A 17,728-nucleotide genomic window follows, 5' to 3' on the forward strand; every position below is an offset into this window, starting at 1 on the left:
AGCTGCAATTGAAGACACCACGTGCCACAACAGAAGATCCTGCATGCCTCAGTGAAGATCCCAAGTGCCACAACTAAGACCCCATGCAGCCAAAAATAAATAAATAAATAATAAATCTTTTAAAAAATAAATAAAACAAAAAAATAAAAATATGTAAGTAAATGATGAACACATTTTGTAAAAGATTCAAACAATACAGAAATATGTATGAAAACTTACTAATTCCCCTCTTCCCTTCATAGGGTAATAATCACTTTCAACACTGTGCTTCCTTCCAGTTTCCTTTCTCTGTACATATTAATGGCTGTTCAGGAGTCAGAATGCCAGCGTTTAAATCTCATCTGACGAAAGTTACTAAATTTCTCTGTGCCTCTGTTTCCTCATCTGTGTAATGGTGATAGATAGGTTGTGAGAATTAAATGAGGTCATTCATTAGCATATTTAGAACAACGCAACCCAATGATAGCTATTATTACATATATACAATGCAAACATACATGTGTATAACATTTTAAATATATAATTTAACATATATGGAATTATGTCTTACATAGTGTTCCTCAGTTGTTGTTTTTTTCCTTCACTTAATAGTGCTTGGAGCTCTGTTTATACCAGAATATGTAGACCCACTTCTTTTTAACAGATGTATAGCATTCCATAGTAAGGTTGTACCACAGTTTAACCTCTTGCATATTAAACACTGGTTGGTTCTTAATTTTAATACGTTGCAAATTAATATCTGTATCTTTACTTATACATCTTTGTCCACAATTCTTTTCTTTAAGATAGATTCTTAGAAATTAAGTTGCTGACTCAATGGCATGCCCATTTGGAATTTTTATTGTAATCCAAAGTCTTTCAAAACAGGCTTCTTCAAATTTAAATCCTACCTACAGTTAGAAGTGTGTCTAAATATCTCTGGTTTGTTCACACTTGTTATAAAACTTCATATTTTGGACACTTGTTTCTGTTTAGAGGGGTAGCTTTTCATGTTAATTGGCTACTTGTTTTTCTTCTGAGATTTTATATCTTTTGTACATTTTTATTATTGAACTTATTATTGATATAAGAACTCTTAATAGAGTTTGGATATCATGTATTAAAATGTGATAGAAAAAAAATTTCCCCCTCGTGTTAGTTTTAAAATTTGGTTTATAGTGTCCTTCAAAATACATTACTTGGTACCATATTTTTGAAAGCTTGTGTCAAATGTATTATTTAATATTCTTGTTTCTAATCTTTAGATCTTTAGCCCATCTTGAATTTTAACTTTGTGCTGTGTGGTAGGGTTTATCAATTTCTAATGGGTTACTGAGGCCATTCTCTCCCCACTATTTGAAATGCCAACTATCAGAAATGAAATATCTATCTAGACATATGTGTTTCTAGACTTTCTACTCCTTGTCTGTCTATTCCTGTGCCAGTACCACAGTATTTTAATTTTTATACCTGTGTAGTACTTTTCACTTTATGATAGGACATGGCCTCTCCTATCATTCTTTTTCCTAGAATTGTCTTGGAAATATATATTCATTTTAATAGAAACAGTTTTATTTCACTTAGTGAAATTTTCAAGGTGGCCCTGACAGCTTCATATAAATGTATCATTTTTCAGATTCCTGTGTTTATAATCATTGTTATCTCTCTAAAAGTATATATATATATTAATTACAGAAATATTAAATAAATGCATTCTCATAAATATCCCCCAAATTTAGATAATAGCTCCATTTGCCTTATACCTAATCCCAGCTACTTCCTAAAAAGTATTCACTATTTATTACATGTGTATGTAAAGAATATACTTTTACCTAACAAGTTTATAAAATAAGAGGTACTATAATGTGAGTATTGATCTACAACTGGTATTTTTACCATATAGCACAACTTGGAGATCTTCACATTGTGCAAATATTGATATATCTTATTCTTTTTGAGAGCTGCATTGTGTGACCTTGCATAATCATTATTTTGTTAATTAGGTTTTAGGTTATTTTCCATTTTCAGTGTCACAATGTCACAATGAATGTCATTGTATATGCCTTTTTCTATACATATATAGGTTATTTCTTCAGGGAAAATACTGAAGAGTACAACTGCTGGGTAATAGGGTAGTCAGTTATATTTTAACTGCTAATGGTACTGACAAATTTTTCCCTAAAAGGAGTGTCCCGATTTACACTCCGACTAGTAGTGGCATTACAACATCAAATTCCAGACAAACCCACCAATGCAATTATAATATTATCAAATTATTAGTGTGTTTATAATTTTGAATGATTTTTTAAATTGATTTGTATCAGCTCTGTATCCATTTTGGGAAATAATCTTTTTCCCATTATAAACTGAGCAAATATATAGCTATTGAAACATATATATAGTATATTCTTCTCATCTGCAGCTTATTTATCCTGGACATTAATCCTTTTGTATATAGGTTGAGAAAACATTTTCCCAATCTGTAGCTTTGGTTTTCAATTTTAAAATTTTGGTGTAGTCAAATTTATTAATTTTTTTTCCTTATGGCATCTCTGCTTATACATAGTTTTAAAAAGCCTCTTCTACAAAGTTATAAGAAAAGCTCATAGTTTTCCTTTTTAAAATTAATTTTTAAAAATTGATACAATTGACATATAACATTGTATTTGTTCCAGGTCACACAATGCAGCTCTCAAAAAGAATAAGATATATCAATATGTGCACAATGTGAAGATCTCCAAGTTGTGCTATATGGTAAAAATACCAGTTGTAGATCAATACATTATAGTACCTCTTATTTTGTAAACTTGTTAGGTAAAAGTATATTCTTTATGTACATACACGTAATAAATGGTGAATACTTTTTAGGAAGTGGCTGGGATTAGGTATAAGGCAAATGGAGCTATTATCTAAATTTGGGGGATATTTATGAGAATGCATTTATTTAATATTTCTATAATTAATATATATATACTTTTAGAGAGATAACAATGATTATGTATACAACATGTATATAACATGATTGTATACACTGCATATACATTATGTATACAATCATGTATACAACATGATTGTATACATTGCACACAGATCACCACAATAAATCTAGTTAACATATCCATCACCACACATAGATACAAATTTTTTCTTGTGTGTGGTGAGAACGTTTAAGATCTACTCTCTTAGCAACTTTCAAATAGTGTTATTAACTATAGTCACCATGGTGTACATTCCATCCCCATGACATTTATTTTGTAACTCTTAAGTTTGTACCTTTTGGCCACCTTCACGCATTTCACCCACCTACCACCTACCTCCACCTCTGGCAACCACCAATCTATTCTCTGGCAACCACCAATCTATCCTTTGTACCTATGAGTTCATTTTTTATTTTATTAAAAATATTTTTTTAGGGACTTCCCTGGTAGTCCAGTGGTAAAGAATACACCTTCCAATGAAGGGGACGCGGGTTCAATCCCTGGTTGGGGAACTAAGATACGCTGCAGGGGACAAGTGGCAAGCCCACATGCCACAACTACTGAGCTTGCGCACCTCAACAAGAGAGCCTGCATGCCGCAAACTACACAGCCCATGCACCCTGGAGCCTTCACGCCACAATTAGACAGGGAAAACCCGCACACCACAACTAGAGAGAAGCCTGTGCACTACAACTAGAGAAGCCCATGTGCCACAATGAAAAGATACCTCATGCTGCAACTAAGACCCGACGTAGCCGAAAAAATTTAAAAAATTAAAAATTACTCTAAAAATATTTGTTTTAGATTCCACACAGATTATACACTATTTGTCTTTCTGTCTTATTTCATTTAGCATAATGCCCTCCAGTTTCATCCATGTTGTCACAAATGACAAGATTTCCTTCTTTTTAGGGCTGAATAATATTTGATTGTACATATATGTACATTTTATCCATTCTTCCATCAGTGAACACTTAGGTTGCTTCCATGTCTTGGCTATTGTAAATAATGTGGCAATGAACATGAGGGTGCATATATCTTTTTGAGTTAGTTTTTTCATTTTCTTCACATAAATACCTAGAAGTGGAATTGCTGGATTATATGGTAGTTTTTAGTTTTTTGGGAAACCTGTTTTCCATAGAGGTTCTCACCAATATTACATAAGCATTCTCTTTTCTCCACATCCTTGCCAACACTTGTTATTTTTTGTCTTTTTCATAATAGTCTTTCTCATGGGTGTAATGTGATAGCTCATTGTGGTTTTGACTTTCATTTCCCTGATGATTAGTTATGTTGAGCACCTTTTCATGTATATGTTGGCAGTCTGAATATCTTCTTTGGAAATATGCCTATTCAGATCTGCCCATTTTAGATTGTTATCTTGTATAAGTTCTTTACATACTTTGGATATTAAGCCCTTATCAGATACATTATTCACAAGTATCTTCTCCCATTCTTTTTCATTTGACTAATGGTTTTCTTTGCTGTGCAGAAGCTTTTTAGTTTGATGTAGTTCTATTTATTTATTTTTGCTTTTGTTGCCTTTGCTTTAGTGTCAAATCCAAAAAATCATTGCAAAGATTGATGTCAAGGAAACTATCACCTGTGTTTTCTTCTAGGAAGTTTATGATTTCAGGTTTAATCTTCAACTCCTTAATCCATATTAACTTTTGTGTATGGCGTAGTGATCTAGTTTTCCTAACACCATTTATTTAAGAGACTGTCTTTCCCTATCGTATATTTTTGGCTCCTTTGTTGTAAATCAATTGACTATGTATACATGGGTTTATTTCTAAGTTCTCTATTCTGTCCTACTGATCTATACGTATATTTTTATGCCAATACCATAATGTTTTAATTACTATACTTTTGTAATACAGCTTGAAATCAGGAAGCATGACACCTCTAGCTTTATTCTTTCTCAACACTGCTTTGGCTATTCAGGGTCTTTTGTGGTTCCATACAAGTCTTAGGATTGTGTTCTATTTCTGTGAAAAATGCCATGGGAATTTTGATAGAGATTGCATTGAATGTGTAGATTCCTCTGGATAGTATGGGCATTTTAACAATATTAATTCTTCCAATCTGTAAGCATGGAATTTCTTTCCGTTTATCTGTGTCTTCAATTTCTTTCACCACTCTTATAGTTTTCAGTGTACAGGTCTTTTACCTCCTTGGTTAAATTTATCCCTAGGTATTTTTTCTTACTATGCAACTGTAAATGGGATTATTTCCTTAATTTCTTTTTCTGGTAGTTTTTATTAGTGTATAGATTTTTGCATATTGATTTAGTATGCTGCAATTTTGCTGAATTCGTTGATCAATTCTAACAGTTTTGTGGTGGAGTCTTTAGGGTTTTCTATATGCAACATTATGTCATCTGCAAACAGTGACAACTTTACTTCTCCTTAATTTGGATGCCTTCCTTTCCTAGCTCTGGCTAGGATTCCAATACTATATTGAATAAGAGGTGAGAGTGGGCACCCTTGTCTCATTCCCAAGAGTATGATTAGCTGTGGGCTTGCCATTTATGGCCTTTATTTTTAATATTTGGCCGTGCTGGGTCTTAGTTGTGGCACGTGGGATCTTTGTTGCCGTATGCAGGATCTTTTTTTGGTTGCGGCATTCAGGATCTAGTTCCCTGACCAGGGATTGAACCCGGGCCCCCTGCATTGGGATCACGGTCTTAACCAGGGGACCACCAGGTAAGTCTCTATGGCCTTTATTATGTTGAGATACTTTCCCTCTATATTCAATTTGTTGACAGTTTTTTAAAATCATAAATGGATAGGGCTTCCCTGGTGGCGCAGTGGTTGAGAATCCACCTGCCGATGCAGGGGACACAGGTTTGTGCCCCGGTCCGGAAAGATCCCACATGCTGCGGAGCAGCTGGGCCTGTGAGCCATGGCCGCTGAGCCTGCGCATCCGGAGCCTGTGCTCCACAACGGGAGAGGCCACAACAGTGAGAGGCCCACGTACCACACACACACACACACAAAATAAATAAATAAATAAATAAGTGGATATTGAATTTTACCAAATGCTTTTTTCTCCATCTACAGAGATGACCATGATTTTTATCCTTTTTTGTTAACCTGGTGTAATACATTGATTGATTTTCGGGTGTTGAATCATCCTTGCATCCTGGAATAATCCCACTTGATCATGTTGTATGATCACTTTACCATACTGTTGAATTAACTTTGCTAAAGTTTTGTTAAGGATTTTTACATCTATTTTGTACATTATGGATATCAGCCTATAATTTTCTTTTCTTTAGGTGTCCTTGTCTGGCTTTAGTATCAGGGTAATGCTGGTTTCATAAAATGAGTTTGGAAGTGGTACCTCCTCTTTGATTTTTTGGAAGTGTTTGAGGACTGGTATTAATTCTTTAAATGTTTGGTAGAAGTCATCAGTGAAGCCATATGGTCCTGGACTTTTGTTTGTTGGGAGGTTTTTGATTATTGATTCAATCTCCTCACTACTAACCAGACTACTCAGATTTCACATTTCATCATGATTCAATCTTGGTAGGTATGTTTCTAGCAGTCCACTTCTAGGCTATCCAATTTGTTGGCCAACAATCATTCACAGTAACATCTGATTCTTTGTATTTCCATGGTACAACTTGTAACACCTCCTCTTTCCTTTCTGATTTTGAGGGCTTTTTCTGTGAGTCTAGCTAAAGTTGTATCAATTTTATCTTAAAAAGAAAAAAACCCAGCTCTTAGTTTCATTGCTCTTTCCTTTCTTCTACTGACTTTGGGCTTCATTTTTTTCCCCCCTGAGATATCAAGTTAGGTTGCGATCTGTTTCTTGATGTAGGCTCTTTTATACCTATATACTCCCCTCTTAGACTGTTTTTGCTGTATCCCGTAAGTTTTGGTATGTTGTTTCCATTTTCATTTCTCATTATTTTAAAATTTCTTCTTTGACTCATTTGTTGTTCAGTAGGCTGCTTAATTTCCATATATTTGTGAAAATTTCGGGCTTCCTGTAGTTGATTTCTAGTTTTATACCATTATGGTCAGAAAAGATGCCTGATATTGATTTCAGTCTTCTTAAACGTATTAAGACTTGTTTTGTGTCCTAACATATGATCTATCCTGAAGAATTTTCCATGTGTGCTTGAAAGAAGTCTGTATTCTGTTGCTTTTGGATGGAATGTTCTGCACGTCTGTTACATCCATCTGGTCTAAACATGTTATTTAAGGTCAATGCTTCCTTACTGATAATCTGACTGGATGATCTATCCTTTTGATGAAAGTGGGGTACTAAAGTCCCCTGCTATTACTGTTTTGCTGTCTATCCTGTTAATATTTGCTGTCTATGTCTGTTAATACTTGCTTTATATATTTAGGTGCTCCACGGCTTTATTTGCACATTTTCTTTTCCATATGTCCTAGAGATATTTCCATTTCAAACATCTTCATTTCCCTCATTTTAGTTTGCATAACTCAGAGCATTGCTATATCACAATTTATGTAGTCACTTCCTTATTGATGGACATCTGTTGGCATTTGGTTGAAAATACATTAAATTTATGGATCAGTTGACAACTTACAATATTCAAGATGTCCTATTCAGAAAGAAGTTACATCTGCTTACTAAATACTCATCTACTTTACTTCATAAAGATCTTATACATGCTCCATCATCCATTAGCCACTTCATTTCCCTGACAAGTAACATGTAGAGAAAGGGTGTGTGTGAAAATGTAAGCACACTTATTCAGATGGGTAAAAACTGGTTTTAGTTGTATTAATGGCCTCACTTTGCTTTAGAGCCCCTACTTTCACTAACGACAGAGTTGGGGAGGAGAAGACAGATTCACCATAAAGGAACTCATCTTCCCTGGGCTTCACACTTTGCTTTGGTTCAGTATTTGATCAAACTGAAGTTCAAATTTCTGTCAGGCTGTTTCTCTTTTCAGAACCTCCTCACCCCATTTTCTTTATCAAGTTGGGAATCAGTGCATGGAAGGAACTCTTTCTTGCTGTCTTCTGAGTTTTTACTCATTGTTCTTCCTATCACCTGTTACTGAACATCCTGCCTTAGTCCATGCCTTATCCTAGACTCTTCTGTCCTAACAGGGAGTCTGAGATCCTGTACACAAGTTTCCTTGTCCCAATAGGCTCTCCTACCTCCATTAATTAGGAACATAGTTTTCACAGGAGCTTATACCCTGCATCTGCTAACTGTGCAACTTCTCTATCCATTTCCAGTCTCCCTAACCCTACTGTACGCAAACCAGTGGAGACAGGTTTGTATTAGTGAACTCAAATACCACAAATAAACATTCCCCAACTGGCCCTGCAGGCCCCAGAATGCCATCTGTTGTCAAAAGCTGCAGCAAAAGGAACTGCTACATTATGAACATACTTATCAAAGCTAAGCCTCAGGGACTATTAATATCATAACCAGCAATAACTCTTTTCCTGGAAAAATGCCATAAAATTTAAGGGTGGTCTGTAATATAGAAAATGAGGTATTGGGGACTTCCCTGGCGGCCCAGGGGTTAAGACTTCACCTTCCAATGCGGGGGGTGTGGGTTCGATCCCTGGTTGGGGAGCTAGGACCCCACATGCCTTGTGGCCAAAAAAACCAGAGGAAAAAAACAGAAGCAATACTGTAAAAAATTCAATAAAGACTTTAAAAATCGCCCACATCAAAAAAAAAAAATCTTAGGGCTTCCCTGATGGCGCGGTGGTTGAGAATCCACCTGCCAATGCAGGAGACACGGGTTCGTGCCCGGGTCCAGGAAGATCCCACATGCCGTGCGCGGAGCAGCTGAGCCCATGAGCCATGGCCGCTGAGCCTGCGCATCGGGAACCTGTGCTCCGCAACGGGAGAGGCCACAACAGTGAGAGGCCCGCGTACCACAAAACAAACAAACAAACAAACAAACAAAACCCAAAACCCCAAAACAAAACAAAACAAAAAAAATCTTAAAAAAAAAAAAAAAGATGTATTTCCCTTAAAAAAGCAGTTAGAAAATAATTCTGAGACCTTACTCTTAGGATATATAAGTTTAAAAAGTTATTAAAGAGTAATGAAAAAGTATAATAAGCTTTTTATTTTCATAAACTCTCTTTAAAAAAAGCCAAAGAGGGCTTCCCTGGTGGCGCAGTGGTTGAGAATCCGCCTGCCGATGCAGGGGATATGGGTTCATGCCCCGGTCCGGGAAGATCCCACATGCCGCGGAGCGGCTGGGCCCGTGAGCCATGGCCGCTGAGCCTGCGCGTCCGGAGCCTGTGCCCCGCAACGGGAGAGGCCACAACAGTGAGAGGCCCGCGTACCACAAAAAAAAAAAAAAAAAAAAAAAAAAAAAAAAAAAAAAAAAGCCAAAGAGAACTGGAATTAACCTTGGAAAGCCATCTCCAAGGCCTCTTAGCTTTCACACTAACAAATTCTTATAAGGACTCTCCTCACAGGAACCTACACCTAAATATTTACCATAATGCTGTATTTCCACCCCTCTGCCCCAGGAATCAAGCAAAAAGGGAAAGACTCATATTCATGAATAAATGGAAGCAATAATTTATAATAGAAATAAATCCAATAGACCACTGCAGAAAAAGTTATTTTGGTGAAAAAAAGTAGTTGGCAATTGAAAAAAGTTATTTCTCCAGTAAGTCACCACATAACATAAAAACAACAGACCTTTTCCTACACATGAAAACAAAGGTCTTAGTTATAGAAATGACACACTATTGCAATCCAACTTTTTTTAGGCAAGAAGCACACTAAACAAAGGGATAAAACCTGTGTTGGTATAAAAGGAATGTGACAAGACAATCAACTTGGTTCTTCTTCCTCAGAGTAAATCTTCCTGAATCATCACTCCCAGAAGCACTTCTCTGGCTAGTAGTGTTCCACCCAGACTCCATGCCAGAGGTGGAGGGCCACAGTTTCTCTGGTTACTTTCAATAGCTCAATCTTCAAGCAAGTAGTTAGGGTTAACTACTAAGTAGGGATCTTCTTCATAGCTCTCACTTCCTTCTGTGGAGCCTTTCAATCCAGCTTGGGTGAGCTCAATTAGGACATGATCCTATGAAACACAAACGTTTGTCCTCAGTTCTCCAGCAGTATTATATGAATGCTAAGATACACAGGACTTGACCCTTCTTCTGAATGTTTGTGACTAATATTTTCTTTCATTTCCCCCCAGAAACTCTCTCAGAAAAAGGACTATATCTTAAAGTCGATATCAAGTTTCTGCTAAGTCACCTTCCCATTAGGATACAGACTTTTTCATATCATAAACTTCTTTTGAAAAATTAAGAAATATATCAGTAAGATTGACATTGTGATTTTTAATCAGGTTCCCTAGCATATTACATCAACTACTTATAAATATAACTTCAAAAAAGAACATATGAATTTTACAATCATGCAATTGTATAAAATCCTCTGATAAGTATGTTTATGATTCTGTTTATCACTCTGATAAGTGTTTAATTTCATTTACTATTATGTTAATTTTTAACTATTGGCCACTGAACTCTTTTATATACCATCCATTCACAATTTAGTTAGAAGTAGAATCTAAAGATAATTAACATGAAACAATTTTCACTCTGACCTAATAACTAAAAAAAAGCAGGACATGTCATGTGTCTTAATAAACTTGATGACAGATTTGAAGCCATGATGTAACTATAAGTCAGTCTAATATGTCCACAAATGAGAAGGACTCCTACCAAAGGCCCATACAGAGGAACTCAGGAAATAGTGATTTGATCCTAAGAAGATGGAAAAGTCCCACAGTATAAGCACTAATTCCACTAAGAGGGATTGGACACTTTCAAGCACTCACTCTATATACTAACACACGTTCACAGGAAGTACATTTGATCAGCACAGTACAAGTTCCTTAGTCTTCTGTATTGAGTTGGCTCAGGCGGTGAATCAAACTTAAAAAGGTAAGCCCAATTTAGATCAGTTAATTTCACAATGTGTCCGAATGTGGATTTCTTGCGTGGACCATTTTATCTTACACTGATCCCAGGGCCACAGGGAGGGAAGGGCTGGCCTGATGCAAACACATTGCCCACCACTAACTAGATAGACAACTCTGAGCACAACACCACCCCAGCTCAGCTTTATTTTTATACATATTATTCATTAAATTTTGAATGGAATAGTTCTTCCCACACCCCCATACCTGTAACCATAGACTCATCTAGTTCTATAGGGAAATAGTTCTTCATGTGACAAACCCTGATATGTGACAACTATAATATTTATATAGTGAGCATTGTGAAGTCAACTGCAATCTCTGCCATTTGAACAGAAAAATTCAATCATTTAACAAGTATCTGAGCCCTCTGTGACTTAGGCACCACTGTAGATTCTGGGGACACAGTGGCTAAAGAAACAAAGTCCCTGTCCTCATGGTGCTTGCATGTTAATAAGAGAGACAAAATAAACACCTAAATAAAGACTATACTGTCAGGCGATGATAAGCACTATGAAGAAACAAAACAGGGTAAGGGGGGTGACAGCAAGGAGGAGGCTATTTTGACTGGCCAGGCAAGAAGAACTTCTCTGAGAAGGTAACATTTGAGCAGACCTCAGAATGGAGGATGGAATATGGGCAAAGAAACAAAGGGCATATACAAAGGCCTTCATGCTTGGTGTGTCTAAGGAACAGTGACAAGGCCAGTGTCACTGAGAATGGGCAAGGGGAAGAGGCTATGAAATGAGGTGAATGAGATGGACAGGGGCTTGCTCGTGTAGGGTTCTGCAGGCCACAGTACTGAGACTGGATTTTATTCTAAATGTGAGGGAAGGACTAGAAGGAAGGGCACTAAAACAACTTGATTTGTTAAAAGATCTGTCTGGCTGCTGGGCAGAGAGCCACTGCAAGGGAGGACAGTTAGGAGGCACCCATGGAGGTCCATGCATGGTGGCTTGGGTAGATGTGACAGTGGTGAGAAGAAAACAGAGAATACCGATACTGATACTGAAGGCAGGGCTCACAGGATTTGCTTATAAAAGAAGTTGTAAGGGGAAAGAGAAATCAAGGAATCAAGGATAATTCTAAGGTGCCTGGCTTAAAGCAACTGAGTAAGTGAAACACTGCAAGGAAAAACTGTTTTGAACACATTAAGTGTGAGAAGCCTATTAATTTGCAAGTAGGCAGCTAGCTACATACATTAGCAATTTAGAGGATAGGTGAGAGCTGGAGATATAAATATGGGAGTCATCACAAATGGTTTTCAATTCACAGAACCAAACGAGATCACTTAGGCAGTGAATATAAATAGAAAAGAGGTCTGAGGAGTAAGCATAATACTTCATTTAAAAAGTGACAAGAGGGCTTCCCTGGTGGCGCAGTGGTTGAGAATCCGCCTGCCGATGCAGGAGACACGGGTTCGTGCCCCGGTCCGGGAAGATCCCACATGCCGCGGAACAACTAAGCCCGTGAGCCATGGCCGCTGAGCCTGTGCGTCTGGAGCCTGTGCTCCGCAACGGGAGAGGCCACAACAGTGAGAGGCCCGCATACCGCAAAAAAAAAAAAAAAAAAAAAAAAAAAAAAGTGACAAGAGAGGGGCTTCCGTGGTGGCGCAGTGGTTGAGAATCCGCCTGCGGATGCAGGGTACACGGGTTCGTGCCCTGGTCCAGGAAAATCCCACATGCCGCGGAGCGGCTGGGCCCGTGAGCCATGGCCGCTGGGCCTGTGTGTCTGGAGCCTGTGCTCCGCAATGGGAGAGGCCACAGCAGTGAGAGGCCCGCGTACCACCAAAAAAAAAAAAGTGACAAGAGAAAGACTCAGGAAAAGAAAATAAGAGGAAATAACCAGTGAGAAGGAGAAGACCCAGGAGAACATGGTGACTCAGAAGCCAAGTGGACAAAGTATTTCTAGGAGATGCTTTGACAGATGCTGCTGACAAGTTGAATACTGAAAATAATCAACTGATTGGAGTAGTGAGAAGATATGTATGTAATGGTCCTTTAAGAGAGTAGGAGAATGAACTGCCTAGGGAAAAGTAATAGCATCGGGCAGTGCTACTGTGAGGTCAGTGCTACTGTGACGTTGATAAGACAGAAGTAAATAATTGTCCATTTGAGATCCGTGGTCATGAATTTAAAATAAGAGTAGGCACATGGTTGTATGCTTTTCTCCAGATACTTTTAACTGCTTAGATATAGGTATAGAAAACTAATTAGATTGAACCAAATCTGGAGTTTAGCCAAGCAAGTAATATAAAAAGAGAATGAATGAAGTTGAAAGTATTAGAAAAAAGTGATCACGGGATAGATTTTAAGCTGGGTAATGGGGGAGATAAGAATATGAGGAAGGATAAAATGCAGAAAATAGGTGACAGTGGTCAGGACGCTCAAAGGTTTATGGTAGAGTGGAAAACAAAGGTTAAAAACACACAAATAATAAGACCCTAAATTCACTTTACCAGCTTTAAGTTCTGCTTATTTTAGCAGAAGAAATAAGTCAATTAATTGTTAATAATTCTCGTTTTATACAACTTCTAATTCTGACTAGATCCTAATGATTCAAAATAAATGAACATCTAACGAACCTACAAAGATATGAGGCATGAACTCCTTCCGTAATACCCCAGAAAGCTTAATTCTATACGTACATAGTGGGTGAGTCGATAAATGACTTTCTCTATGATTTTCTTTTTATTTATCAGCTCCTCTTCAGAATCTATTTCTGATTCGATTTCCTTCAAGTACCAATTAACAAGCTCACTCCTCTTTAATGCCGACTCATCCTCTTCTGCAACAACAAAAAATACATTTTAAAAGGATTAAATTATCCTTGTAGCAAACTGTATTGCCAATTCTTGGAGTCTGCATGCACAGGATAATGTACAGATTAGATAACCTTCAATCTGTCAGAAAACATATCTGCTGAAATAAGATTTGCAATCTTCCAGCATAAGCCTGAAATAACCTGTTATATTACTTGAATTAAAGTATGCCCTACTTTATCATGAAACCAAAAATCTAAAAAAATAGAGATTATAAGAAACAAGTTTCTTAAAGCTATAACGATTTCAAAGTATGAAGGTGTTTCCTTCACCTTCTCATGCTTCACCACCTATGACAATCTGTCAACAGCAGTTGAAAGCATAAATTAGGAATGAAGTCACAGCAAGCAAAACTGCTTAAATACAACTATTCCTCTTTGGAAAGGGGAACACTTTATGGAATTGAGGTCAACCAAGGAGTGAAATCCATAGGCGTTCACTCAAAAATAAATTACCAATTTATTCCAGCAAGGTCTATCCTTATTGACTGAACTACCTGCCCTTTAGAGTCCAGAACTCTAAATTTACAAGAAAAGTTGGAACCTGGCAATATTTTAAACTATCAGATAGTTAACTATCACAGATATAAAGTATAATAAAAGAAAACTTCATTTGTCTTGATTTTAGAAATTGTTAATAAAATACAAAATCAAAATAGGAAAATTTTAGCTTTACTGATGATGCCTCTGAAAAGTTTTATTATGGTTGTACTCAAATTTCAGTGGTTTGTCCAAATGCTTTTGAGTAAGTAACCTCCTTGGTTTACAGTTAAAAGTTTTGGGGCTTCCCTGGTGGCGCAGTGGTTGAAAGTCTGCCTGCCGATGCAGGGGACACGGGTTCGTGCCCCGGTCCGGGAAGATCCCACATGCCGCGGAGCGGCTGGGCCCGTGAACCATGGCCGCTGAGCCTGCGCGTCCGGAGCCTGTGCTCCGCAACGGGAGAGGCCACAACAGTGAGAGGCCCACGTACCGCAAAAAAAAAAAAAAAAAAAAGTTTTGCTAGGGGACTTCCCTGGTGGTCCAATGGTTAAGACTCTGCACTCCCAATCTCCCAATGCAGGGGACCTGGGTTTGATCCCTGGTTGGGGAACAAAGATCCCACATACTGCAACAAACCCATGTGCCCTAGAGCCCATGCATTGCAACCAGAGAAGCCTGCGTGCGGCAACGAAGACCCAGAGCAGCCTAAATAAATAAATGAATTTACAAAAAAATAAATTTTTGCTAGAAAACAGCTGTCTATCTGAAGACTGAGAATTAATAACTTACCTGGCTGGGTGAATAGCATCTTTTTTCTTTTTTTAGGGAAAGGAAGAAAACCTAGAATTTATCTGTGGAATGCACTGTGTGGGTGCTAATCATATCTTTGCTCCACTGATGGTTGGCCATGTTGAAAACATGAGAGACAGAAAGAATGAAGTACAATGTGAAAACAGGAATGTTTGCTCCTAAATCTTTTTATGTGAGAAGGGACTGGAACTAAAACCTCTCTGTCCTAGTGGCCTCTTTACTGCCTTCTTTCCTCCTTCCCACTGGTCCACAGTTCCCAGGGGAATGAGGGCAAAAACTAAAGGGCTTAAATCTTTTAGTAAGCTAAGACAATCTCTGGTGTTATTCTCCTCCATCACAGTTAGGACACTGCAATGAGAGTATGTCCAGAAGCCAGCATTCTGACAGTCAAATAAGAATTTTCTGATGGTTAATCACCAAATTGAAGTTTAAGTTCAACCCCTTGATTTAATCACTTTTCCTTCTGCCTTGTAGCTAATTATAGGTTGAGAAAACTTGGATAGAATGGTAAAGCAGTCAAGAACAGGTAGGGTAGTAATGTTCAGATATTATACTTTACCTACAGAGACATGAGGATTTTACTTCATTTCTAGTCTGGAATGTACTTGTGCTAATAGTCTTTTGAGTTCAATTACTTGTCTATGAAATATAAATACCCTAGGAGTCCATACATTTTAAACAAACCCATTGTAAGGAAAAGTGACTTTGCATCTGTAAAAACATTTGTTAAGTGCGTCTTTATATATTATCAGATCCCAAATTTGGCTTCACAAATATTAAAATAGGCCAAGGACATTAATAAGAATGAGTCATAAACATTTGACAATGAACTGTGGGGAAATGTCTAGGCTGGTAGATATGCTGACATTCCCTAGTAGATTTTGTTTGCCAAAGTGACCTTGTCTAACAGTTTCTCATCCCTTCTGACAAAATAACACAATCTTTAGCAATCAGAAGTTGTTAGCTGATTCACTTTGTTATAAAGCAGAAACTAACACACAATTGTAAAGCAATTATACTCCAATAAAGATGTTAAAAAAAATCTGTTAGACAAAAAAAAAAGTTGTTTATGTGAATACAGCTTATGTAAATGACTCATCATGCGAGCAGCACTAAGTATGGCCTCACCTTCTTCCATCTTTCTGAGGTGAAGCACAATAAGGTTAGAGATTCGGCAGTATTCGGAGAAACCCAGCCTTAAGGAGGCTTTCGGAACAGAATCTTGGTTCATGTCTTCAGTGTGGCCGTTAATTCCATTCACAGGAGCAGGGCTATCAGCATGACCTAAGTGAAATATTAACTGTTTGAATCTTGTTTCTGTGCCTCCAATACTCCCCTATTAAATGTTTATAAATATACTACTTATATTTTAATACTAATTTTAAAACAACCATATAGTTATACCCAGTATTTAGTAATTGTACAAATAAATTAGAAACTTTATAAATGCTACCAGTGAAGACAAAAACCCATTTGGAAGGGATGGGAAGATTGGGAGATAAAAGGATTTCATGATCTGAAAGTGCATTTGCAATATTAAGTCCACTATCTCCATTTTGGTGTTTTTTCTCTCAGTCTTTCAAGCATATATATTTTATATCAACTAATTATATTTTAACTTAGAAACAGTTAATAAGATTCAATATCCATTTTTTCCCCTTTTGCTACATAGACTTCACAACCATCAGTAAGTGCACTTTTACCAAGACATCTCAGAGAACATTTTGGTCCCTAACTCTAGAACAGTCATGAACAGACACCTCACCATGGATGCCATCTGGGCCCTCATCTACCTCCATCTGGGCATCTTCGTCTTGATCTAGATTGACATCAGGTGTTTCTACACGGATGATTGATTTATTCAGTAACCTGAAAGCTTCCTTCACATGTTTAGGCTGGACCTAAGCCAATCAAGATGAAGTAAATCAGTAAGCCAGTCTTTCTGATGTAACAAACAGACTTTCTCCATATGCAACTACAGTGGCATTTTGGTTTTCTCACACTCTCCTTCTATACAACATAAAATATGAGAGAACACCATAAATTCACCAGAATGGTTAAAAGGACTGACAATATTGAGAATGTAGACAACTTTCATTCACTGCTGTTGGGAATATAAATTGTTACAACCATTATGGAAAACTGATTTTCAGGCTTTACTAAACTGCACACACCTACAATCTATGACCCCATGATTCCACTCCTAGGTACACACCAAACAGAAATGTACATATAAATACACCAGATGAACTAAAAGACCTGCACATCCCCTAAGAACCCAAATTGGAAACTATCCAAATGTCCATTAATAGAAGAATGAGCCAATCACTGTGATACATTCACTGATAGTTATGTGTATTTAACCACAACTGGGAGGGGAAAAAAGATTGAAAACAACCTAACTAACCATCAGGAAAGTATGGTTAGAATACTATATAACCATAAAGAAAAAAAAAGTTTATCCTCAGAGAACGGTAGCAGTGACTGTAAACAAACTGAAAGGGTAGCTCTTAGAGATGCTAGTAAGGAATGTTCAACTTCCTGATCTAGGTATAGATTACATAGATATGTTCATTGAAAGTTAACAGAACTGTACTCTTGTGATTTGTGCACTCTCTGTATGTATGTTTTGCCTCAAAAAAAAAGCCTACTTAGAAGAAAAATTACAAGTCTATTTCGGGGCAGGGGGAGATTGCTTTAA

The 17,728-nt window shown here is 37.3% G+C and overlaps 1 protein-coding gene across 1 annotated transcript in view; it reads right to left on the reverse strand.

Annotated features, from left to right (window-relative positions):
• Positions 1-9,670: 9,670 nt before the first annotated feature.
• Positions 9,671-17,728, reverse strand: part of MCM6 (minichromosome maintenance complex component 6) — a 43,720-nt gene continuing 35,662 nt past the window's right edge. The window contains exons 14-17 of the mRNA XM_059053677.2: positions 16,793-16,928; positions 16,156-16,311; positions 13,565-13,704; positions 9,671-10,008 (exon numbers count right to left, since the gene is read on the reverse strand). Coding sequence (XP_058909660.1) covers positions 9,892-10,008; positions 13,565-13,704; positions 16,156-16,311; positions 16,793-16,928 — 549 coding nt within the window. The 3' untranslated portion in view covers positions 9,671-9,891. The remainder of the gene's footprint in view (positions 10,009-13,564; positions 13,705-16,155; positions 16,312-16,792; positions 16,929-17,728) is intronic.

The sequence above is a fragment of the Kogia breviceps genome, chromosome 2 (genome assembly GCF_026419965.1).
Source record: "Kogia breviceps isolate mKogBre1 chromosome 2, mKogBre1 haplotype 1, whole genome shotgun sequence".
Classification (NCBI taxonomy): Eukaryota; Metazoa; Chordata; class Mammalia; order Artiodactyla; family Physeteridae; genus Kogia; species Kogia breviceps.